Source organism: Drosophila navojoa, chromosome 2, assembly GCF_054131105.1.
Source record: "Drosophila navojoa isolate 15081-1374.11 chromosome 2, UAZ_NAV_1.0, whole genome shotgun sequence".
NCBI lineage: Eukaryota > Metazoa > Arthropoda > Insecta > Diptera > Drosophilidae > Drosophila > Drosophila navojoa.
This window is the reverse complement of record NC_142890.1, coordinates 5,721,577-5,747,660: the sequence shown is the minus strand read 5'-3', so window position 1 is coordinate 5,747,660 and position 26,084 is coordinate 5,721,577. Positions and strand designations below refer to the sequence as shown.

General features: G+C 39.2%; 2 protein-coding genes and 1 long non-coding RNA gene across 3 annotated transcripts; 1 reads left to right on the top strand and 2 right to left on the bottom strand.

The window, feature by feature from the left end:
- Positions 1 to 778: 778 nt before the first annotated feature.
- Positions 779 to 8,764, bottom strand: LOC108659003 (uncharacterized). Its single transcript, XR_001926091.3, has 2 exons — positions 7,074 to 8,764; positions 779 to 1,414 (listed from the first exon to the last, which is right to left on the bottom strand). It is a non-coding gene; the product is annotated as an uncharacterized LOC108659003 (long non-coding RNA).
- Positions 8,765 to 19,099: 10,335 nt separating this feature from the next.
- Alp13 (Alkaline phosphatase 13) lies at positions 19,100 to 21,006 on the top strand. The gene is made up of 2 exons (XM_018111696.3): positions 19,100 to 20,643; positions 20,706 to 21,006. Exons 1-2 carry the CDS (start codon positions 19,290 to 19,292, stop codon positions 20,804 to 20,806), a joined length of 1,455 nt encoding a protein of 484 aa, XP_017967185.1. The 5' UTR covers positions 19,100 to 19,289; the 3' UTR covers positions 20,807 to 21,006.
- A 690-nt stretch (positions 21,007 to 21,696) lies between these two features.
- On the bottom strand, positions 21,697 to 26,084 carry nerfin-2 (nervous fingers 2). The gene is made up of 3 exons (XM_018098221.3): positions 24,533 to 26,084; positions 22,456 to 22,718; positions 21,697 to 22,399 (listed from the first exon to the last, which is right to left on the bottom strand). The coding sequence occupies exons 1-3, from the start codon at positions 25,994 to 25,996 to the stop codon at positions 21,973 to 21,975; spliced, it is 2,154 nt and encodes a 717-aa protein (XP_017953710.1). The 5' UTR covers positions 25,997 to 26,084; the 3' UTR covers positions 21,697 to 21,972.

Here is a 26,084-nt window from a genome sequence, read left to right as displayed (position 1 = left end):
TGTATTTTTAGCTGCTAATCAATTTTTCCCCACCTGAATATGTTATTTTTGTTTTACAATTTTTTTTTTTTTTTTTGTCTGCTTCTTTTCCTTCCAGCAACGCGTCACACAATTAACGCACTCATATAGCAAGTCCACACAGACATACTAATATATCTATATAAATAGTTATTTATATATATCTATGTATGCTTGTATGGCAACGGTGCTTCGTTTCGTAGCTGCCTGACCTCGACGGGAGTGCGTTCGACACTGAACAACTGAAGAACTGAACAACTGTGCGACGGGCTGGCAACTAGGCACCGCAGCCGCAACAGCATCCTGTTGGCTGCAGCTGTGCTCGCACAGGTGCGCGTCATTGTATCCCAGTAAATATGCAACAGCATTATTCACTCACACGCCCACACACGCATATACACATGCACACACATGGACGCAGCGAAAGAGAAAGTCTCGGGCAGCTGGCTGTGGGGCATACAACAAAAGCAAACAGTTGGCAGACGTCGGCAGCGACGCAACTGCGCTGCTTTAAGTCACCCACGCAAAAGCTATAAAAAAAGCTTTCGCATTCTCTCACTTGCTCGTTTGTTTTTGTTTTTCTTTTTACATTGACATATTTACCTCTCACATGGTGCACACATATATTCATACATACACACACACACATCCATACATAAATACATACCTGCTGCTAGCAAGCTTAGCCTAGCAGCGTGCTCACTCTTGCTTACGCCCTCGCCGTCGCTCTCTTACTCTCTGGCTCTCTCGCTCGTTGTCGCTCTATCCCAGTCTCTCTTCGTTGCTTTCCACTCTTTTTCTGTTAGTTTGCCGGCTTAGCTCTGCTCTCTGTACTCTGCTGGCGTCGCAGTCGCGTCACATTAAATGGAACACACACACACAGCCTTCGATGACGACAAGCGCAACAATAAAAACATTTTCAAGTTCAAGTTAGCCGCTTGCCTAGTGCGCATGTCATGCGCCATTTTTGTTTGTCCGCTCGCTCGCACACACAGCGCGCCAACGTCAGTTGCAGCAGCAACAGTGGGCTAGGGAGGCTAGGCGATGACTCTCTGCTGCTGCATTTTCATTGTTCCTTTATTGCTGCTGCTGTTGCTGTTTACCATTTGCTGGCTCTGCCTCGGTCGCTGTCGCAGTCGCTGCTGTTTGCTGGCGTCATGCGAAAGCTGAACACATTTTGTAGCTCTTCTTCTTCTGCTCGCATGATTTATTTTTCTTAATTTTTTCCCTCTTTTTTTTGGTATTATTTGTGTTTACTTTTACTTCGCAGGCCCTTTTTGTCCTCCATTATGTGTAGGCGTCTCTCTATGTAGTGTGTGTGTGTGTGTGTGTGTGTGTGTTTGTAGCTGGTTCACTCGGCTGTCGCTAATTAAATTTCCATGCTGACGCTGGCACACTAAAAATAAATATACAAAATGAGATTTTGTTTGAAATTCCATAGGTAAATATTAACTTAACGAAAATTGCAGGAGGTAGGCAAAAGAATAAAAAATCAATAATCAAAAATTTGGTGATGGGAGTGGATGTGAGTGATTGAGCATCTGAATTTGCCTATCAGTTGCATACTCTTCAACATACTCTTATAGAATGCACTTTGCTTTAGTATATGCACTTGTCACAACACAATTTATCGATGACAAATGTTACACATTTACATACATACATATGTACATACATGTGTATGATTTATTCACTCTCTCATCTATATGTATGCATGTGTGCATCTACATTTGTTAGAGCATTCAGCATTCAGTTTGTGTCAAATTTGAAAATTTGTTTATTTCGTTTGAAGACCCAAAAATATTTGCATTTTATTTATGTGGCGGCACACGTGCAAATTTCACACTTGGCAACCGTCTATGGTAATTCAAATATATGAATATAGGGTATATAGGTATAGGTGTGAGTACATACATACATTTATGTATATACATATGTTTGTAGGGTATGTGAATGTATTAGAGTATACAAAATGAAGGTCACTCTCAACGGATTGCACATTCTTGTTCACAGTGAAATCTAAATCTAAAATTCTATAGAAATCAAAATTGTATATGTACATACATATGTACATATACAAACATAGATAAATGATATTATCTGTGTAGTCAAATATATTAATAAATTATGAATGAAATTTTCTTAAATTGTAGTTTTCTTCAAAATTTGCCCATGTAAATTTAGTTGTCTTGTCGTGAATTGTAAAAACTTGCAGTATTCATTTTAGTTTTTATGATTAACTATCTTAAACTATAGGGTTGAATTTATATGCCGAATATATGTAGCTGGAATTTTATGTTTATTTTCATTGCACATCTTAAAAAAGATACAAATATACAATTTAATTATTATTTCTTTTATATATTATTATTCTTTCCTTATTATTATTTTTTTAATTACATACATATAAAAATGCATTCCTAGTAATTATTAACATTTTTATTTTATAGCAATCTATTCAATTAATGGTTGATATGTATATACATATGTATGTATGTATTTATGGAAATAAGAAATTTCGACTATATTTCATTTTTGGATTGCACTTTATAGTGCCAGGCCAAGGTCTTTGTGAATATTAAAATTACTGCGGTGCAACGAACTTGGAAACTATGCAAATTTAGTTCAAATGCTTGGCATTTCAAAAATAAAATTCAATTTTTTTTTTATTAAATTAAATTAACCTTGGTAATTTTGAGCAGTGCACTTTTTTTTGTAATGCGGAGGAAATGGGCATAAAATTGATTTTACTTTTGTTTTTGTGTCAAATTTCGTAAGCTAAAAATCCATTAAGCCGACTTGGCGCCAGGCGTTTAATTAAATGAAGAGCTAACAGTTCTTTTTTTTTCATTTCTGTTATTGTCATAACAGTGTATGGTACGTAGGGGCAGGGGCCGCGGCGAAAGCAGGCGATTTCGATTGCGATTGCAATTGTGAAGGCGGCAAAGACAATCTACAACAGCATTTCAATTGAAGAGAGAGCGAGTCAGATAGATAATCAAATGGAAATGGAAGTGGAAGTGCTATAAAGCACATAGAATTGCGAATGAGTGTTAAAAATAAGTCAAAAGCAAAGCGGTTGGCAAATTTAAAGCTAATAACTATTTTGAGCAATGTGAGAGTGGGAGAGAGAAAGAGAGAGAGAGAGAAATAATAGAGAGTCAACGAAAGCACACGCGGATAGACAAACGAAACTGCACAACTGTAGTTATTCAAGCGTGCGTATCGTTGATTTTAAATTTGTTGCTCTGTTTTTTTTTTTCGCTATCTTTCGTTAATTTTTGTGTTTGTGGCGAATTGCTTTTTGGTTGTGCTTTTCGTTGGCTTCCTCTTCCTCTTTGTTTGACGCTCTCGCTGTGTCTCTTTGGCGTGCGCCCTCTCGCTCAGACCTGCTGTCTCGTCGTCTCTCGCTTGCGCAGCGAAACGTGCCAAACTGGTTTATCACACATTTCCACACTCACACACACAAGCAAAAGCTGTGGCAGCTATTGCCTATTCGCTCGCACCCGCTGGTTCCATGCACAACTAGTATCTTAACCTTGAACTTGAAACACATACAGCCCGCCACCGCCACCACCTCGACACACTGCTGAATAACAACCACAGCAATGAAGAAGACGTCGACGCCGACGCCGACGCCGACGCTGACGCCAGCAGCAACGCCGCCATCGTACACAAGTATTTAGGTTTTCCCTTTTCACTCGTGCCATGTGTTTGCGCTTTAATATGCCCTATGTTTGAGTGTATGTGTATGCTTTTGTATCTGTTTTGGTGAGTGTGTGTGTGAGTTTAGCGTTTTTTAGCTTTCTTTGGTATTTTGCATGTTTGTTTTGCTGAAAATTTGTACACTAGAATTTGTTAACTGCGCTATTGATCACAATTCGATGTTAATTAAGACTGGCGCGAATTATCTCAAGCAAATTTGCTTTCTAAGTATTTCTAAGTATGGGTACTTTTTACTCAATGTCCCAGGCATAAATGGATGTACCCAAATTGGGGCTTTACTTATTCAATAGCACAGTGGTTCACAGAAGTTTAAAGGCATACGAATTATTCTGTTTTTACTGTAAGCGCATTATTTATTGTTTTTTTTTTTTTATCGATATAAACTAGCTGCAATAATTTTAAATATTTGTACCTTCTAGTTTTACTTCCCCTCATGTATGACGTCATTATTTCGCAATTATCGCAAGACTGTAAAGATGACTTTGCCCTCACACACTCACTCTCTCCCTCTCGATCCTCTCTATCGGTGCCTCTCTTCCACCTCCTGTTGTTCTCAATATTCGCATGCTGAATTGTTACGTAAAGTTTTTCAAATCTCACAGCTTGCACAAACAAGACCAAAACAAAGCACGCAAGCACAACTTGACTGGAAGTTGAGATATGAATACACAGTTACATACACATGCATGAACACACACACACGCACAGAGAGAGACACAAAGTACTATGTACTTTGTTAGGTTTGCGGTTTGTCAATGCGAGAGCTGGAGGAAGAAAACAACAGGCGGGATACATGGGTCAGTTCTTGATTGCAAACCTACGAGATAGAAATACCTACATACGTACATACATATGTATGTACACATATTTACATATATGTATGTATATATATGCATATGTAAATACATATATTCATATTTAAAGGGAAGTATCTGTAGATGAGTGGGCAGTTAGCGATTGCATCAAGCACATTGTTTGCCATTGTATTATTCATATATCGCACATATACATTGTATATCTATATGTATACAGATGTATGCATGTATATACGATATATGCATGTATATGTAGTGTGGTTTACAATTTCACAGAATTGTTTAGTAATCAACAACTCGCATTTATATAACAAGTAAGAAAGCTCTAGTCGAGACTGCTCGACTACGAGATCCCCTGAACCCTACAAGCAACTGATATTTCAATAATAATTAGCACCCACACACGCACTCATGCAAACAAATACACGCACACACACACACTCACATATACAGGCGATTGCGCTTGGGTTGCGCTGCAGTGTTGGCAATATTAGGAGAACTTATTTGTTGAATAATTTAATTTCTAGACGTACGATCGTAATGAAACTTTCAGAACGTATTCATATTGTTTAAATGTATGTGTATACCGAAGCACAAGTCTCTAGTATTTGATATACGACTTTTACAAAGATTAGGGTGAGGGGGTGGATTTGGGGGTGGGGGGTAAATTTTAACAAAAACCGAAATTGTATGACATGCGTCTTAATATACATTTTAAATTTGGAGTCTGTAGCTTGAAAGATGTAGGAGATATAATTTTTAAACTGATCTTCGATAAGGTTTTTTATCGATAAAAAAGTATCGGAATGAGTTATCGTTTTTTAGTGATAAACTCGATATCCGCGTGATATATACGGACATTTTAAAAAAAAGTTGAAGTCTCTAGCTCTTGTATCTTCTGAAATCGACGCGTTCAAACATACGGACAGACGGACGGACGGACGGACGGACGGACAGACAGACGGACAGGGCTAAATCGACTCAGCTCGTCGCCCTGATCAAGAATATATATACTTTGTGGGGTCTGCCACGCCTCCTTCTGCCTGTTACATACATTTTAACAAAACCATTATACCCTGATTTCCCATTTTCAATGGGTTCAGGGTATAATAAGCGCGAATGTTAGACAACAGCTAAAAAAAAAACACACTTGGCCAATTAAAAGGCGGCTACGCTTTGAGGTTAAGTCACGTGATGCCACTTTCTAGAACTGGAAATCAAATAGCCGTCCGAAATAAGGCATCTAAATATGTATGTGTTACAGTTCTCATATTGTATATATGTATATAAACGAGATGCATTCGAGCTTATAAATTACTTATTGCACAATACAGCGAAAACTTTTTATAGTGAGAGGAGAACAGGTGTGTATATAGGAGAATATGGCAGAGATAGATAATAAATAGTTTTAAAAAACTAATTTTCTGAATTTCACAATTTCAATGTAACCTAACAAATTGGGTTGGATGAGTTTTTCAATGTTGAAAAATAGTATATCAAACCGATGCTGATTCACTTATTCCGATAACAGTTCTGATTATGATCTACAGGAAGAAACACTGAACATAAACAGCCTTTACAAAAACATTCACCAACATTGCCAATATATATTAGCCACAATTGAACCTTTAAAACACTATTAGTTGTCATTTAAAAACAATAATAATAATATGAGCATTACAAAATAAAATACTTTCTCTGATTTAAAAATTTAAAAACTTACAAAAACAAAATGTATAAAACTCATCATTTACTTTTTAAATTTATTATTAAAATGTTTGCTTGACTCTTTGCACTGTAAATATGAACTGCGTACTGGTCTTACAAGTAGTCCTGCCGTTTGCTTTAATCGTATCTTCTTTTGGAAACTGTGCAAGCCATTTCATATCAAAAGCGAATTTATATTAAAGTTTGCAATCCAATAGGCCACATACACACACACACACACACACACACGTTACTGGATTTGTTTTCTTTTTCTAACCTTTTGTTGATTATTTTCTTTTTACGCTTTATTCTGCGTATGTATGTACATACACACATATACATATACATACATACAATACACACAGTGCTAAGTTGTTTTTCTCCACTATTTCGTTGTTGCGAATTTTGCTTTCAATTTAATTTTCTATGCTTCGTTTTGTCTTTTTTGTTTATGTTATAAAAATATATTTTTATATTTCAGCAAATGCGGCGGCAAAACACAGAATTAGAAAGAAACAAAAAAACTTTTATTGCGAGAGTGCCGGTGCGCACGTATGTACATATTTAAACGTTTGTGTATGTGTATATTCATATGAATGTATGTACATACATACATATGTAGGTACAAATATGTAAATATGTGTGAAAGAGTGCAGTATTAAATGTTTGCAAGCTTTTCTTTTAACAATTGTCTCTCTCGCACAACAACAATAACACTAGCCAGAACAGTTATCGCAGCGAAAACAAAAACAAAATGTATGAATAGAAAGAAAAAAGCGTAACTACGACGCAATTCAGTTTACTCACACTCATTGCCACATTCTTCACATCTCTCAGCTCAGATTTTGTGTTTTTTTTTTTTGTTTTTGTTAGTGGGCTTTTGTCGCTAACGGCTTAAACGAGGGTTGCTTGCGGCATTTTGCGTGGCAGGACCACAAGCACGACGCAATATGCATACGAAACACACATACAACATATACATACAATGTATTTATACCGAATTTTAACTGGCTTTTATTTCCGCATTCCGCACCCGAACTACGCAACGGACACGCGGACACTCAAACAGGAACTGCGCTGTACTGCGATCAGTTAAAGGTGCCGTCGCTCAATGTCGTCGCCGTTAGGCGCAGGCCGCTGGAAGCCGCGATGCTTTCGAGTGTGTGTGTGTATGTCGCTTCTAATTCGCTCTCCGTCTCACGTTCACTCACACTTGCAGCTAAGTTTCGTTAAGTTTTTGACGTTTCTTCCTGTTCCTGTGTTCCTCCACACCATCATGGTTGCCCTACTGCCCCACACACCGATGCTGCCGTTGCTGCCAACATTTCCACACAACACGTCGTGGCCTTCAGCCACATTTCGTTCTCTCTTTCACGCTCTCACTCATTCTCTCTATCTTCCTCTCTCACTCTCTCTCTCTCTGCTTTTATGTGCTGTGTTCTCTGCCATTGCCATTCTTTCATTCATGTATTCTACTTGTCCCCTGCGCAATGTTTGAAAGTTCTTTAGCATTCTTTGCTCATTTTTGTCCGCGCGAATGTGTGCGTGTGTGTTTATGTATTTTTATCCGTGTGCTTGTGCGCGCTGCTGTGTTTGTGTCGGTGTTCTTTGCTTTAGTTGTGCTTTTTGCGCTCCGCAACCAAAAATACATAAATACATACATATGTATGTATGTTTTTTGTTTTTATTTTTCGGCAATAACACATTTATCTATGATGGTGTGCACGAACTGAGCTTCAGTTTTAATTTTTGCGAGCGATTCGTTTGCTGTTGCAGCACACGATTTATGTATATTGCACGAAGCCTAAACGCACTACTAAAGGATCAAGTACTACTTAAATAGTGAGTATATGTATATACATATGTACATATGTACATGCATACATACATGTGAGTATGCATGGGACATGTAACATGCCTTGTTTCAATTCGCTTTCGTTCCAGAAAAGAAATATACACGCGAATACATATATGAACACACACACACACACACACACCCACCAAGAACTTTTCCATACACTGAGCGCAAGAATTGCAGCGAATTTAAAGTACAATGGGCTTTTTCAGATCAAAACTAGTAAATTTATTGTTCTTTAGTAGATGTGCATGCATATGTGTAAAATATGCAGAAATTAGGTATGGGAACATTACACATTTGATATTTTGTATTTTGAAAAAAAAAAAAAAAAAAAAAAATTATAAGAAAATAAATAAATAAACAAATAAATTAAAATAAGAATAATGGTGAATAAATAAAACTAAATAAGTAAAAATAAATAACCAACATCGGGACACTTTTTGTTTTGTATATGCACGTCTCTAATGGGAAATTAGCAAATATTTTTAAGCAAGCCGTTTCCTGAAAGCTTCTTAAAAATATTTACTAAATCTGTCAGTAGATAAATTTATTCGCCTGTTGCGCTTTGATAGATTATTGATATATGATTAATCAAGATAAATATATATATTTTAAATATCTGGAAATAGTTGAAGTTGTAATAAAAATAAATACCTTCTTTAGAAACACCAGCAATGGCGTGAATTTACTTCCTTTTCCTTCTTTACAGTTGGCTGACACCTCCTTAGATGATGCAATCTTTATTCTTTTTTTTTCATTTTATTTTCACTGACATTTTATTTTCATGCTTAATTAAAATTTTGTTTGTATAGTAAAGCAGAACGGAATCACATGTTTGACACGTAATATTCGCAGGAGATTCAAGTAAAAAATTTATATAGACATTTTATTGCACTTACATATATATATATATATATATATATATGTATATATAATTTAATTGAATTTTTTTTTATTTGTTCTTTTCTTTTGCGCACTTCTCAATTTTTTTTAGCACAATTAATCTATTATTGTTTTTATTTATATTGCTATTTAATAGTTCTTGTTTTTTTTTTTTTTTTTTTTTTTTTTTTTTTTTTTTTTTTTGTATTATTGTTATTTTATTTCTCCTTTTATTTATTTATTTATGTTTTTTTTTTTCATTTTGACAATTTCAATTGATGTCATTTGTGTGTCTAATTATAAATATTTATTTAGAATCTAAATCAATTTTTTATATATATTATTTTTTTATATAGTATTTGACTCCTGTTGCCAGTGTGCAGTGATTACTATGTGAGACTGTGTGGGAATGGTACGTTGTTCGCTGCTTGCCTGTCACGCTTTCAATGCCAAGCGCAGCAGAAATTGCCAGCTAAACAGGCCTTCGACGACGCGACGTTCGTTGCTTGCTGCTGTCGTCTCGGTAAGCTTCGTGTAGCCGATTGCTTTTGCGGCGAATCTTAAATAATTTCATTTACGGCGAAATTGGATGTGCATTTGTGTGCGTGTGTGTATGCCTCGCTGAGTCAGTTAGAGCACAGCCAGTGCGAAAAGCGACCCAAAGCTCGGTTCAAGTTCAAGGATGTTATGCAATAAACCGCATGCAAGAGCGTAGAAGCTGAAGAGCATGAGGCATCCATATATGTATATACAGGCATTCACATGCACATGTGTGTACGTATGTACATACATACATGTATAAGTATATGGAGGCGGGTGCATATAAAGGAAGCTGCTGCCGCTGCGGCTGCTCGAACGCTTTCAATTCGCCGCTGATCTCACACACACAGCGTCGTTGCTGCTGCTGCTGCTGCTGTTAGCTTGTGCAGTCTACCCTGACCGCGCCTTAGTTACTGTTATACACAAATGTATGTATGTATTTATACATACGTGTGTGCATGCACATGTACTAGGTATTGTATATATGTATGTATGTAAGTATAATATGTGCTCAGTGCGCGCCCAGCCCAGGCCTGGGCTAACCGGGTTGCAACTAGTATATAATTAGCGCATTTACTGACTAACTGCAACAGCAACAACAATTAGCAGAGACACACATACATACATATGTATGTATGTATGTATGTATGTATATTCATCCTACAGATAAATGTGCGTGTGTTGCAATTTGCGAGCGTCTTTACTCTTTGACCCCCACCACCTACATCCCCTTTGAAGTGCTTAATTGAATTGGTTTGGGCTTGTTGCTGTATTAGTGAATACAGTTAAATACGTATGTATGTGTGTACGTATGTATGTATGTATTTACACGAAGGTGTATGCATGTATTTAAGTGCGCCACGCTCTTTGAGTTGTTTGTTTAATTGTTTAATTTAATTAAATGCTTCAACTGCACTGTTTGCATCGAAAAGCAGAGTATCTGAATCTGAATGTGGGTCTTTGTACATGTACATATCTATATCTAGGTTGTTATATCTGTATTCATATTAGTATCTGTGTTTGTATCTGTGTCTGCATCTGTAGTAATACCTGGGGCTATATCTGTATCTTCATCTGGATCTGTATGTGTATCAATATCTGTGTCTTATAATATACTCATATGTATTTGTATCTGTATCTATATGTCTATATACACATTTATAATTATTTGTATCTATATCTGTATCTGAATTAAAATATGTATAGAGATACATACATATACATATACACTTGCATATCTGTATCTTTAGCTTTATCTGCATCTATCAATGAACATATGTATGTATCTCAGTTTGTATGCTTACCTGTATCTGTGTATCTGAATGTGAATGTGCACCTGTTTGTGTTTGTGCAACAGATGATATTTGCAAGCCTTTCGTTTTATAAATTTCCCCATCTTTCGCTGCTGCTGCGCTGCTTTCTTATGTCATGCTCAGCGCAGTCTTATTAAGGGTACCTAGATACACACACTTAGACTCTCACTCATACATGCATTTATATAATCTCATATATGTCCATTTATAGCTACTGCTAAATCTACAGCCGCAGATGTGCGCTTGAATAGGCCAGCTGCACTTCTCTGTTTGGGATAAACAAACTCATCCGCAATTGTATAGTGAAGTGCAAAAGTTTTGGTATGCGTTGAGCGGCATTACTCGGTCAGTTGATCAATGAAATATCGAAATTCCGATTTCATAAAAGGCACATAATAATTTTTCACTTCCATCTATCTAGAGATCTTTGATTATAGTTAAATGGGATTACCTGTATTATGTTGTTGTTTTTCGATTTGTGACTAAAGCTAAATCACAAATTACGCATACGACCAGGTGGGCATTGCTTGCTTAGAGTCACTGTTATCATGTAATAATTGGGATATTTCCCATTTTTAAACGGCGTTTTCGATTAATATTATTATTTTTTATTTAAAAACTTAATTTCACGGCAATATGTATTTGAACTTTCCTGCTAAGAGCTGAAGTGAAATATTTTGTTTACTTAAAGAATTGACATAAAAATGATTTTTATTTTGTATACAAAGTGAACAGAATTCACTGCTAAAAGCGGCAAACATGGCTCAGCCCTATGAAACATACATATGTATGTACATATGCACATATATAAATTTACACATACATATATCAATACATCTATATATACAGAAGGTCCATATTGACTATTTTCATATCTATTATAAATTGTGTATACGTTGAAATTGAAGTGAAATAAAGTCAAGCGCAATTGCGAACGTGATGAAATAGTAGCTCGTCCAGCGCAGGAGCATTCGCTGTGCAGCGAACGCGAAGAGGGCAAAGGAAAGAGGGACCGCTAGCTGCATACATTTCACAAGCAGTGTAAGCTGCTGTTGCTGCTGCTGCTGCTGCAAATTCGCCCTTTGCCGTCGCAGCGCATGTCAAGAGTAGGTGACCTTGACAGTGAACTTGAAACAAATGCTACAAGGATTGTGCTGTGCTGTCTGTATATATGTATGTACATGCATGCGAACCTATGTAAGTATATTGTGCGCAACGTTGGGAATGAAACGCAGCGAAAAGTGGCGAAGAGCGAATGAGCGAGTGAGCGAGCAAGCGAGCGAAATAGAACACAAGCAACAACAACCTGAATTTGAAAAAAGCTCTTAGCTGCAGATGCAGCTGAGAAGCATGGGGGCGGGCCACCACCGTGCGCTTGTATGTGTGCCTTAAATAGCTATAAAATGATACACGGACTCTCTGAGCGCTGAGTCTCTCAACGAAAAGTTTGTTCTCTCACGATGAATCATCGCTATTGCAACGAGTGAGACCTATTGTCTACAGTCGGCAATTGGAATTCGTGCCAGAAATTTCGCTTTCATGTTTCTCACTTTCGCATATGGCAAACGGGAGGGCGCTTTTTATGCAATGCTGCCAAAGCTAACGGCAAACATATTGTATGTTTTTGTATTGCATTTGCACGCCTATGCATGTGTGTGTGTGTGTGTGTGGAGCTCTGTATATTGGAATAAAAGTAATTTCGATTTCATTCGACCCTTGCCGCACTTGACAAACGGAATTTATCGAGTTTCGTACACTCTCAACTTTACCATTTTACATGCCACTGTGTGCGTGTTTGGTTGTGTGTGTGTGTATATACATATGTACATACATATGTATGTACACACCCCATACATTCGCTAGCGACTGCAGTTGCTCGTCACTTACGTCAATTGACAACGTCAGCAACGTTGCAAGTTCAGTAACATGGCTTAAAGCCATCAAAACTGTTACAATTTCATTAGACATTACGGTATATTCATAAAATGTGGCTGTAATTAACATTCGTTGTCATACAAATGAAATCAGCTGTAAATTAGCCACTCAGGTTGTAAATTTAAAATAAACCGGGACGCATACCCAGTAGCTAATGTCTATTTATAGAACATCAAAGGTAGATGTAAATTGGTATAACAACTGTTCTAGATTTGAAGTAGTTCGTTAGAGTACTTCAAATCCTGAACAGCTGTTATAAGCAAACTGTTAAAAATATGCTTGTGAATGCATGCGGCGAAAAAAGGAAAAGAATTATGACATGAAGCGAAAAGTAAATTTATCTAAGAATTTATGTTTTTTTTTAATATAGCGGCCCGGATCGCTGGGCAATGCAATTGGAAAGTTTTTGAGCTTATAAAATTGCCAAAAAAAAGGAAGGGAAAAACCACAAAAACTGCCTAGCGCACAGCTAGACATTGCGCAGCTGAGTGCAAGAGAGATAGAGAGAGTGTGTGTGTGCTTATGTACATATGTATGTATATGCATATGTACATACATATGCAAGTACCCATATACATACTATATACATGTGTGTGTGAGCGTGTGCGATAACCTTGAGACTGCTTTGAATTTTAGTTGGCACAACAGCACCAGAGAGAGAGAGAGAGAGAGAGAGAAAGAGAGAGCGCGCCCTAACAAGATAGAGCGGGAAATGCAGCTTGCATTTCGTTTTCTGCTTTTGCTTTTGGTCTGTTTGTTTGTTTGTTTGCGCGCGTATGTGTGTGTGTGTATGTTTGTATATACTTACAGCTTTTCGCTTTGGTACACATTTCTTGCGCTGCCTTGCTGTCACACTCTATCTTCTTCGCCTTAGGCACGCTGTCCCGCTCTATCAGATTTAGAGCTTTTTTTGTTGTTTTCGCTTGCGACGAAATGCAACTCACGTTCAAGGCCAGTATCAAAATGCATTAGTATAAGAGAGCGCGCTCGCACGATGGCTGTGTGTGTGAGTGTGAGTGTGAGTGAGAGAGGGTGTGTATTGGTTTCGCTGCTGTGTCGTCAGTTGTCAACTGTGTTTGCTTTGCTTGTAAAGCGTACAGATGAAAACAGATGAGAAAACTACATTATATATGTACATATGTACATATGTATGTACATACATTTACATAAAAGTGTGTATGTGTGTATATATATTTATATATGTATATAATCAATAACTCGCAACTTCTTGAATTGGCAACTTGTGCCAGTGATGGACAACAAATTTTCTATTTTCTTTTATGATCGTGTTTGCCAAATCAAAGATACATGGTTGGCAAGAGGGCGAAGCACAGTGGACACTCTCTAATATGCGAAAGTTGTTCGTCACAATCTTAAAATTAAATATTTATCCATTTAATTTAAAATTGTTTTATTAGTATTTCTCATTTCCAAGTATATACTTCATGTGTGATTAAATTTAGTTCAGCTCTTAGCATTTCACTCCACTGCAGGCATATCTAATCATTTTAAATTGTTATCTAATCTAATTGCTTTGCATGAATTCGATAGAAACGAGATTGCATAGAATTACGATTAAGTTCAATTGAATTACATGGAATTACATGCAATATATAACGGTATATGTATATACATTTATATGAATGTATGCATATGTATATGTATGCATATGTATATAAGTACATAAATGTATGTATGTCATCTTATTAATTTTCCACATTTTGTTTATATATATTCTATATATGCAATTACTCTCAAACTGTCGAGTGAGATTGAAATGCAATCAGCCATGAAAATTACAGTTCCTGTCAAATATAGATATATGTATGTACGTATATACATATATATATACACATGTGGGTGTGTGTGAGCGCATGTGCGTGTGTTTAATATGGAAATTAACTTTTTTATAATCGAAAATTGTCATTATCGTTGTTAGAAAGATATCTTGTACTATATTTATGTGTATATATATGAATATAATTATATATACATACCCATATATGTATAATTTATATGTAAATATTGGAATATGCTTAGAAAGTAAGACGCCACAATATTTAATCAATGACGGCAAAATTTAAAAAAATATAAAAAAATATACAGACAATGCAACTTATACGAACCACTAGATAACAACAGACTCATATGAACTATTAAGTAGCATTAAGTGAATCAGTCGTCGATAAAATCTTAAGAGTTCATAAGTTGTTCAGTGCCAATGTTAGTCAAATGATATGGACAGTTTTGCAAAATGAACCAGTTCCAATATTAATCTACGGATGTCAATAGTTTCGTTAATGTATATGTAATACTTGAACTAGTTCATCAAAAATCAACAATTTTCTTTGTTTATTCTTAACCCGTTTTGTCTACGCCTTTGCTTTTGTTTATAGTAAAATATATTATATTAAAAAGAATGATCATTTTATCTCCCTCTCTCACATGCATATGCACACACACGTACACACTCAACACAGCTAAACGTTTTATTTATGGGAAAATGCTTTTCCACTGAGAATGGATTGTAAGTATCACTGATTGAATGACTGATTGATTGACGTCAACGTGAGTGCATACTCAACAGTTTCCAACACTGACCATCCATATGGAAATGTGAAAATTGGAAATGCAATGGAAAATGGAAAAGTCTCTTGAACGTTCGCTGTTGGAGAGGACAAGGTCAGCCATTCGCCAGGAGCAGAGCTGAGTGGAGCAGAGCAGAGCAGAGCCCACTTGCACATAGCTCGCAACTTCTCCTACTCTCAGTCTCCATCTCCTTCTCTACATCTCTTCTTCTCTCTCTCTCTCGCACTGCGCTTTGGGCTCGCCTACGCCTTGGCATTTCAGTTACTTTGGCTGCGTGGGCGTCCGCAGCTGTTGAGCTGCATAAACTGCTTTCGCTGCTCCTGCAGCTCCTGTCCCTCCAGCTCCTGCCGTTGCCATGTCCTTCAATTAGTTGACGGCACCAGCTGCGTTGCCACATGCCACATGCCTTATGCCCCATATACCCCATACCTCATATATAATATGCCCGCGCCCAGTCCCGGTATGGTCAAAAAGCTCGGCCCAATTCCTTGTTGACTGCAATTTGATAAGCACTCGACGCTAATTGCAACTTGGTATGGATACATATTTACCTATGTTGATAACCAGCTACAGATACATTTGTATCTTTATCATTGTCTTTATTACTATAGATTCGAATGAATATCTGATTCGGCTATAATTGGTGTGGGTCTCATCCAAGTCTGTGTACCGATATGCATACATATGTATACTTTCTTATCTATCTTTTAATTTAAATTATCTATCTATAAGTACCTCTATCTCTATCAATCAATCAATTTATAGATACATGACGATCTACATTGGCATATATCCATAGATACATATGTATGTATCTTTATCTATCTATCTATCTATTTATCTATCTATCTATCTTTGCTAACTGTATAGATACATTTATATCTTTTTTATATATGTATCGTCTTCAATGTCTATCTATTTATCATAGACGCTGATGCAATTTCAGTGCTCATAAAAGTCTGTTAACAAATACATTTCTTTGTTTCGTATACTCTATCCACAGATAGATAAACATGTATATATCAGTCAATAATATCAGTCAATAGATTCTTATTATATATCTAGGTCTATATACAAATATATCTAGGTTTATATACATGTAAGTATCTGTAGTCACATTTGTATTATTATATATGTATATTTCCATTTATATTTATTTACTTATCAGCTAGGTAATCTATCTTTGACTCTCTATAGAAACTTGTATGTAAAAATTACCATAAATATCTGTTCCACTTTACTGATGCTGCCTGCATTTGGATTTATTATTTTTCGAGCCACTGCCTTTCCAGGTGGCTTTTCTCTATTTCTTTCCATGCTCCAGGTTGCAACTGACGGGAAGTCGGCCGTCACAGCAGTTATATAAATAAGTATACACACGCACACAGTAGTCTAAGCATGCACATGCATACTGTATACACGTACATATGTGTGTATGTAAATGCAAGCACGATTTTTGTGTGTGTACGTGCATACAAATTTAGATTCATGTCGGCCAGACGTGTGCACTAAACTGCCGACAGGTGGCGCCAGTTAAAACTTTAGCTAATACACGAACCGGACCAGTCTAAAGCTTTTACAGTGCGTACGGCCCACGTGAATGTTAAGTAACATAGCTAAACTACTTACAGGTAAATCTTGGGCGGGCACAATTAATATAGGAACTAAATGTGGGCCGCACGCAATGCGTAAGACACCATTCACAGCATGATTGGAAAATAGCAAAATAGCCATCGGATATAATTTAGACAGAAAAGTCAGTGAATGCCGTGGGGCGTATTTGATGTTTTGAGCCCAACTGTCAAAGCCAACAGACAAATAGATAAAATGACAAATTGATAAAGCGTAGTAGCAGGTAGCAGATGGCAAGGGGCAAGCGGCAAGCGGCGGGTGGCAAGGGGCAGCTGCTATTGCATTTGTAACAGAGAAAACTGACCACATGTCAATGCAAAGCAACTTCAAAGCGTCAAAATGACGGCTGCCCGACTACACTTGGCGAAAATTGGTTGTTGAACTTGAAAATAGATTTATAGGTTTAATGAAATTAGTTAAGTAACTCTTGAAAAGTTTTTTCTTGGTGCAGTTTTAGTCCCGACTTAAGAACTCAAGTTCAACTTTTTATACCCTGTTTTTCCTTCAACATTTAATTTTGAGGTCAAGAGTTTGAGTTGCGGCTTTCGCTAAGTGTAGCTGGGGTAACTAGGGTTAGCCGCCTAGGGTCAATGGGGCGTGACAGCAGGTTAACAACTTGTAATTGCGACAATAATTTTGCATTTGCATTCGCAATTCGCATTTCTCGGTTTGCAGTTCGCAGTTCGCAGTTCGCATAACGGCAAATGTGGCGAATGCCAAACGGCGCTCGATGCGTTTAATTGAAAATTCATAAGCGAATAGTTGGTCAAAGGTTTTGCAATATTCAAATGACAATTAGATGTGCATGTGTGTGTGTGTGTGTGTGTGTGTGTGTGCCACGCCTATGCAATTGCGGCGTCCCACAAACAATGTGCGCAACATTTAATTACCGAAACGGAGAGACGTCGCGCTGTTGAGCCATGCAAAGGGCTTACCCAAAACTTCAATTGGAGTTTCAATGCACTGAGCGAAATTGCTGGCAACCACTCTAGAAGGTGTCAAAATTAGTGTTGCATAGCCTTAAATTGCATTCCATATTCTTAGTGTTAAAACAACAACTTTCGTTGATTGATCAATCTAATTGCTTGATTGATTTACTGATCAATTGAGCTGACTTGAATGAGTGTTAAATTGGACTGATTAATTAATTGTTTGATTGGCAGAGATTGAATGACTGATTGACTGAGAGATGCATTGACTAACTGATTGATTGCCAGACGGATTGAGTGAGTGTTTGGCAGTACCTTACTTATTGACTGCCTGATAAACGATGATTTATGGACTGAGAGTTGACTGACTGACAGTTATGACTGATGTACTGACTAATTGAATGATTGATTAACACGGTTTGACAGATTGATGTGCCGTCTAATATGCGGACTGAAAGACTGAATGATTTAACGACTGATTAATACAGATTGAATATAATATGCGGACTGTTAAGCTGATTGCATGATTAATTGACAATGTGATTAACTGACATGCTGACTGACTGAATGGCATATGGATTGATTGATAGAATGCTTGATTGTCTAACTGACTGTTTGATCAATGGATTAACTGCTTTGCATGCTTAAATGTATTATATACTAATTAATTGATTAACTAATTGACCGCCTGATTGATGGAATTCTAAGCGGATTTTTTTGGATGATTGATATACTAGATTCATTGGTTCATTGACTGATTGTGTGGGCCAACGGTTGATATGCATATATGTAGATGATTGATTCACTACTCTGTTGGTTGATTGATTGGGACTCATTAATAGACTGATTGACAGACTGATTGATAGACCAATTGACATATTTATGGACTCACTGATTCTCAGACTTTATGTTCGAAGTGACTGTTAGACTGTCTGAGTAGATAATTGCCTTAACGTCAATCAATCAGTCGGCCAGACATAAGGAGAATAGGCATAATAGAAAGCCGTATCATTCAAGCTACATACATATATCATTCAATAGTTGGGCATCTGAAAGTTCTCTATCAAAATAAGTTGTTCTTTCTTCGTAAACATTTATTGTATTATTGTATGAGGTAAATACAAATTCGTTGGCATTTTCTTTCAGTGTACTCTGCATTGTTTGTTGTGTGTGTCGATTAATGTGTGAATTATTCATTACTCGTCCATCTAATTACAGCCGTAAATGCAGATAGCGGGACATAAAAACTTCAAATAGACTAAACGAATGTTATCTGCGGCCCTAAGATAGCCGCAGAGATAAAGCGCGATGGAGCGCCTCGAGGCAGTCAGTCACATCTCGCAATATGGCCAAGACGCAGCGCCTCAAGAGTTTCTGCTTGCAGCTGCGCTTCAAGTCGACGCAGCTGTTCATTTTGGCCGGAGCAGTGCTGCTGGCGCTGCTGGTGTCGGTGCTCTGCATTGGGTTCACTATTCGCTTCGAGGTGCAGCACGAGGTGGCCAACGTGGCCGACGTGGACTACTGGAAGGACTGGGTGGCCATCGAGCAGAAACTGTGGTACGACAGGGGCATCGAGGAGCTGAAGCGGGCGATGCGCGTGCACTCCAGGCAGCGCCAGCCGCGCCAGGTGCTCCTGCTCATGGTGCACGGCATCGATGCACCTGCACTGGCCTCAGCGCGCTTCGTCGGCAACGATGGCAACACCAGCTCCGACTTCATCTGGGATCGGTTTTCGCATGCGGCGCGGCTGAAGAACAGCTGCAGCTACAGCTCGCCCTGTGATGCGGCGGCTGCCTTTCGCTCACTCTGGTCGGGCGTGCCTCTGTCAGCGGTGCAGCGACTGCGGAGCAACTGCAGCAGCAGCAGCAGCAGCGGAGAGTCGGAGCTGCTGAGCGTGCTGCGGCAGGCGCAGCTGGCGGGTTTTCGCACAGGATTCGTGACCAATCAACGCTTGACGGGCGCCCTGGGCTCTGCGCTCTATGCGCAGGTGACGCCGAGCGGCTGGGAATGCGATGGCCTGATGCCAGTGGGTGCCATCGAGGCGGGCTGCCAGGATGTGGCCCAGCAGCTCATCTCAAGCGCAGCGGGGCAGTCTTTCAATGTGCTGCTGGGCGGCGGGCGGCAGCTCTTCAATGCCAAGGTGCCCAGCTACGAGTGGGATCCAGTGGATGAGCTGCTGTGCCGCGCCAGAGCCGGACGCAATCTCTTGCGCGACTGGCAGACTCAGAAGCTGAAGCTCAGGCCCAGCAGACGCTTCGAGCTGCTGCAGCAAGCACATGAGCTGAGCTCCATCAATGGCAGCAGCTTGGACTATCTGCTGGGCGTCCTGGCCAATGGAGATCTGAGCGGCAACGCCCAGGCGCCCACGCTACAGCTGATGCTGCACAAGGCGCTGCAGGTGCTGCAGCGACCAGGCGTGGGCCATCTGCTGCTCGTCGAGCACTATGTCCAGCCGCAGCTGGGGGTCAGCGAGCAGCTGCAGCTGCTCAATGCAACACTGTCGGAGGTGTTGGGCCACAAGGATCGGGATCAGCTCACGCTGGTGCTGCTGACCAATGGCAACTACCTCAGCGCCAGTCGCGATGTGAGCGAGGAGACGCAGCTGGTGAGCACGCTGGAGGAGGCATTCCAGGGGCCAGAGCTGGAGCTGCAGCGGCGACTGCAGCAGATGCCATCGGAGAGTTTGCTCTTTGCACAGGGTGAGTCGAGTCCACACAGGGTGTGTGTAGACATCTACATGAATGTGGTCAATTCGTTACAGGTCCCAAGTCCGTGCTCTTCTATGGCGTGCATGATGAAACCTATCTGGCTCAGACCTTGTCCCACGCTCTGGGCATCGATGTGTTCGGCAGGCAGCTCTGAAGCTATTTATGGCAGATAAGGGAAATTACGTATGGCAGTGCAATCGGGTTCCTCTAACTGCTGCATACTCGTTTATGTTTATATTCCAGAGGCAATCAACATAAATGTATTAAATTAAAATATATTTGCTCCACTGGTATTTATTTGTTATTAAGAACTTAAAACTATTTCCAATAAATATCATAAGAAATTAAAAATATTGTTTTTAGATTTTTATGTTATTTATATATATATATATATTTTTAAATATTTAAAAAAAATTAAAAAATAAAATAGACCATTTTTTTTTTTTAATTAAATTAATTATTATTGGTTTTTATTATTCTCTGAAACCATTAAAAATGGGTTTTAAATGTTCATTAAACTATTTATTTATTTATTTTATTATTTTGTAAAAAATGTTTAAAGTAAAACAACGAATATTTTCATTTTTATTTTTTATAATATATTTTTATTATACCGTGAAAACATTGAAAATGGGTTTTTTAAATGCTCATTTATTGATTTTTATTATTTTTGGTAATATCATAAGAAGTTAAGAAAAAGAAAGCAAGGAATATATTTTGATATCTATATTATATATTTTACTATTTATTTGTATTAATTATTTCATATTTGTTTTATTTATTTAATATTCTACTATATTATACATTTATTATATTATATATATTTATTTTTAAATTTCCATTATTATTATTATTTTTTTTTATTTATTTAAAATTCTTCAGGCTCGACATTCAAAAATATTCAAAAATACTTTCTTTTCCAGACTTTTATAAGATTCCTTGCGCAGTCGTTATCCATTCCAAATGCACTTCTTATATATGTATTTATATTATTCATTCCACTCACTCCCCTTCTCCCTCCCACAAACTCCCTTTTGAATAAAAGTCATTATTTTCTTTTCTGGTATTTCGATAATATTTACTGGATTATTGAAACTTGAACTAGTAAACGTTTGATTTATAGAATTGAATTTGAAATTAAACAACAACATTGCCAGTTGATTCCGTTGGCAGCATCCAATTGAATGGGGGCGTGGCAGCGCTGGCAACTGTTGCCGGCAGCTCCAGTTGCCGATGCGCAGCTGCCGCTGCCGTTGCCGTCGATGTTGTTGTCGATGTGGCAGCAATCCGTGGCACCGGTCGCAGCACATGCGAGCTGGGTCATTTGACCGGCAGCGGCGGCAGCATCGTGTGTGCCACATTCGATAGCTGCCGCAAGTGATTCGCATGGACGTACTGGAAGGCCGAGGAGCGCTCCAGCTGCTGGCTGAGATAGAGCTCGCCCAGCGAGTAGAAACGCGGCTGAAAGGGAAAGCCGTTGAAGCGTGGCGCCGGGTTGCCATAGCTCTTGGGCGTGGCCGTCACAGTGGGATACAGTGTGTTGCAATGGGGCGGTGGGCGTGGCAGCACATAGCTCTGCGACGGCAACTGTTGCTGGTGTTGTTGCTGCTGCTGCTGATGTTGTTGTTGCTGCTGGTGTTGGTGGTGCTGGTGTTGGTGGTGCTGGTGTTGCTGCTGAAAGAATTCCATGCTCTTCAGATTATCCAGCATCTGATGCGAGGCCTGATGCTTCTTCAGATAGGCGTAGCTGCAAGGGGGCGTGGCTTGAATAGAGAACTACATTAATGTGAGCCACCTGCTTACCGGCGAAATGTTTTGCCGCATTGTGGACACGGATAGATGCCATCGCCGACATCCGCATCACATTCGCCTCCTGCTCCAGCTCCCGCTCCCGCTCCAGCTCCCGCTCCAGCCTTGTGGCCAGTCTCCGTGGCGCCGCTGCTGCTGCTGCTGCTGTTGGCGGCATCGCTGCCGCCACTCGCTGCTCGCTTCTTGCCGGACTGCATCTCCGACTTGGGCTTGTGCCAGCGGCGATGCGAAGCCAAGTTCGCTGGACAATTGAAAACCTGCAAATGCACAAATTTCCATGAGCTAACCACTGAATGTCGACAAGTTGTCAATGGCAACAGCTGAGTTGAGTCAAGTTGTCAAGTCAGTCTGTCAGTCAGTCAAGTTGAGTCTGTGCTGGGACAGAGCCTAAGGAGGATGGACGTAAGCTGAATATATGAAGTGAATAAATAGCTAAATTTGTAAATCTCATTTAAGCTGTTTTTGCAAAATAGCTATCGGAACTACACATAAATTTGCTTTCAGCTGGACTTATTAAAAGAGAGATTTTTTCCATAATTTAATTAATCTGCTTAATTTAACAGATAGTTATTATTTAAGTTGTCTTGCTCTGTCTCTTAATACTTATGCAAAATATAATTGTGAATTGCATTTATTACACTATTAATGCAAATATAGAGCTTCAAATTGCAGCTAAGACTTAACACAATTGAAAGCTCCTTTCATTATTTAAAACAAACATTAAACAAGGTTATAAAAATTGGATCTATATATGTACATAGAAATAAGCAGCTAAATATTTGATCGTAATCAACTTCCCCTTTTCCTAGAATATATTGTAGCACAATGAATATGAGTGAGAGTTCACAGCTGATTAAGCTGATATTCTTTTAGGACTTGTCAAAATAAAACACGCTTTTTCACTTTAGTACCAATTAAATCTGGGTTAAATCTCGAAACCGCTTAACACTGTGACTTTCTACAAAAGCGCAGATTTTCAAGGCTATTATTCCAATATATGTATATTAAAAATATACAGTAGAATCTGGCTACAAAATCTCAGCTTATAGCGTTCAAAAGGTTATTGCGATGCAAATTCTGGTACCCTAGGCTTATATGGTTATAGCGTCGGCCGAACATAACAACGGTCCCTTGAATGTCGCAACAGCCGGATTTTACTGTATATATATATATATATATATATATATATATATATATATATATATATATATATATATATATATATATATATATATATATATATATATATATATATATATATATATATATATATATATATATATATTATCAATACATAAATAATATTCCACTGAAAGTTTTTCCAAATATAACTAGTCATTCAAAAGTTTTTGCATACAGAACCCAAATTGTTATATTATAAGCTTCCACATTTTGATCATCAACTTGCTGTTTAGGGATTGCCTTAGTCTGAGAAGACAAGATAACTCCTGTGTATGAATCTTTAATATTACCTTCTATTTGTATAAATTTCTAAAAACATTGGGTTTTTGAACTTATGATATGTAACTACAATAACTACAATATTTGGAGTATGCAGGGGTGGAACAAGTGGGCAAAATAAGTTGCATGGTATTCCCGGAATCGAAAGAGCCTTTTAAAATCGAAAAAAGAAGGAAACGGGCCTAAAATGGGACTTTCAAATGGACGATGGCCCAGAGCCCCGTCGAGGCTTAATCCGGCCCTGCTGCCATAGGTGTGCCTCACCTAATAAAGTATATAAAAGGGTAAAACTTCTTTTGCTTTAACTTTAATTTCATTTTTCTAACAGTCGAACAAAATTAGCTAATAATGCCTGAAATTCCACTGAAAGCTGAAAGTTTCTTAATATGCAGCGTATAGGTTTCCTTAAGTGAATCTGGGAATACAAAATCTTGCGTTGTTTTTAAGCAATCAAAGTTGTTAAAGCCAGACATCCCCTTTCTTCTGTTATAGATAATAATTGAAAAGTTTTGTAGCCTTCAACATTACTAGAGATCAAACGAGAGCTTAACTTTATAAAAGTTTAGGTTAGTGATTAAAGGGAAGAGAAGAGAGGTCAGTAAGGCATTACCTTTTCGCACTCGGAGCACTTGTATTCGATGTGAACGATGCGTGGACAGCGATGCTGGGCGAGCATGAAGGCGTCGTCGTAGACGGTGCGGCACAGCTGACAGAGATAGTCGCCAATTTTGTTCTCGATGCTGGCCAAGATGGCTTTGGCCTCCTCGGTGATTTCGACCACATTGAAGGCGGGATCAATGTCGCCTTTACGCACCACCAGCTCCTCATCGTCGCGCAGTTTGCGTATTATGGTGCCGGACACGGGGCTGATTGTCTCCTCGTCGACATTTGCGGCGTGTTTGCGCAATTTGGTGCGTCGACGTTCCGGCTTCTGTTTGCGCAACAGCGAAGAATGTGCCTCGGGCTGTTGTTGTACCTGGAGATGGGGCGGAGGATGTGGATGTGGATGTGTTTGTAGTTGTGGTTGACTTTGCGCTGGATTAGTGGATTCACTCAAGTCCATGTAGACTTTTTCCGGCTGCTCTTCGCTGGCAGCGGCTGCGGCCTCTGCCTCCAGCTCGAGACACTCCTTGGCCGCCTGGGCAAAGTCGCGCTTGAAGAGCTTGTCCAGACCGTCGATGGCCTGATTGTGCAGCTCCTCATCCTCATAGATCAGCTCGTTCCTTTTGAGCGCCTGCTTTCGCTGCTGTTGCTGCTGTTGCTGCTGCTGCTGCAGTGGCGGCACCAAGACCACATTATCATCAGCATCGTCATCATCGTTGCCCAGTATGTCCACAAATACCTCCTCATCGTCCTCCGGCTCCTGCTGCTGTCGCTGCTGTTGTTGTTCCTCTGTCTCATCGACGTCGTGAACTTGTATTGAGTCCTCCTCATCGCCATCGCCATCGCCGTCACCATCGCCATCCGCATCGGCCTCCGTGTCCGTGGCATAGTCATTGTAGTCATGGGAACTGACAACTGTTTCATCCTCGTCTTCGGTCAACACAATTGTCTCATCCTCCTGGCAGCTGCTGCCGCTGCTGGCTGCCGTCCTAGTCACGCTCGATTGACTTGCCGGAATTTGCGCAAAGTTACTTTTGCCGTGAAAATTACTTTTATCATACGCCGTACCCTCAAAGCCATAGCCACCCACTCCATGCTGCTGCAGCTGCTGCTGCTGCTGCTGGTGGAAGTAGCTTGTGGCTGCTGCTGCTGTGGCTGCTGCTGTTGCTACTGCTGGTGGCTGCATCACGAGCGCCGCATGGGGCCGCCACAGGTAATTCTCCTCGGACATTAATCTTTGACGCTTGCGAGGCGGCGAGGGCGTCGATGGCGGCGTAATTGGCACCATATTCGTCGCAGCGCGCAGAGACAGATCCAATGGGGAGAGCAGCGATAGCGATATAGCCGACCTGCCATGCTGGCTAAATTGCGCAAATGTCTCGTTGATTGCCGGCAATGGGCGGCAGTCGCCGTAATGCACCTGGGGGTGTGGCACCAGAGGCGTCTGACTCAATTGATTCATATTCAACATGTTTTCACACTCGGCGCAACTTTGTATGCGATATTTCTTCTTCTTGTCTTTTCTTTAAGTTGAATTGCTTTTAATGTTCTTGAATATT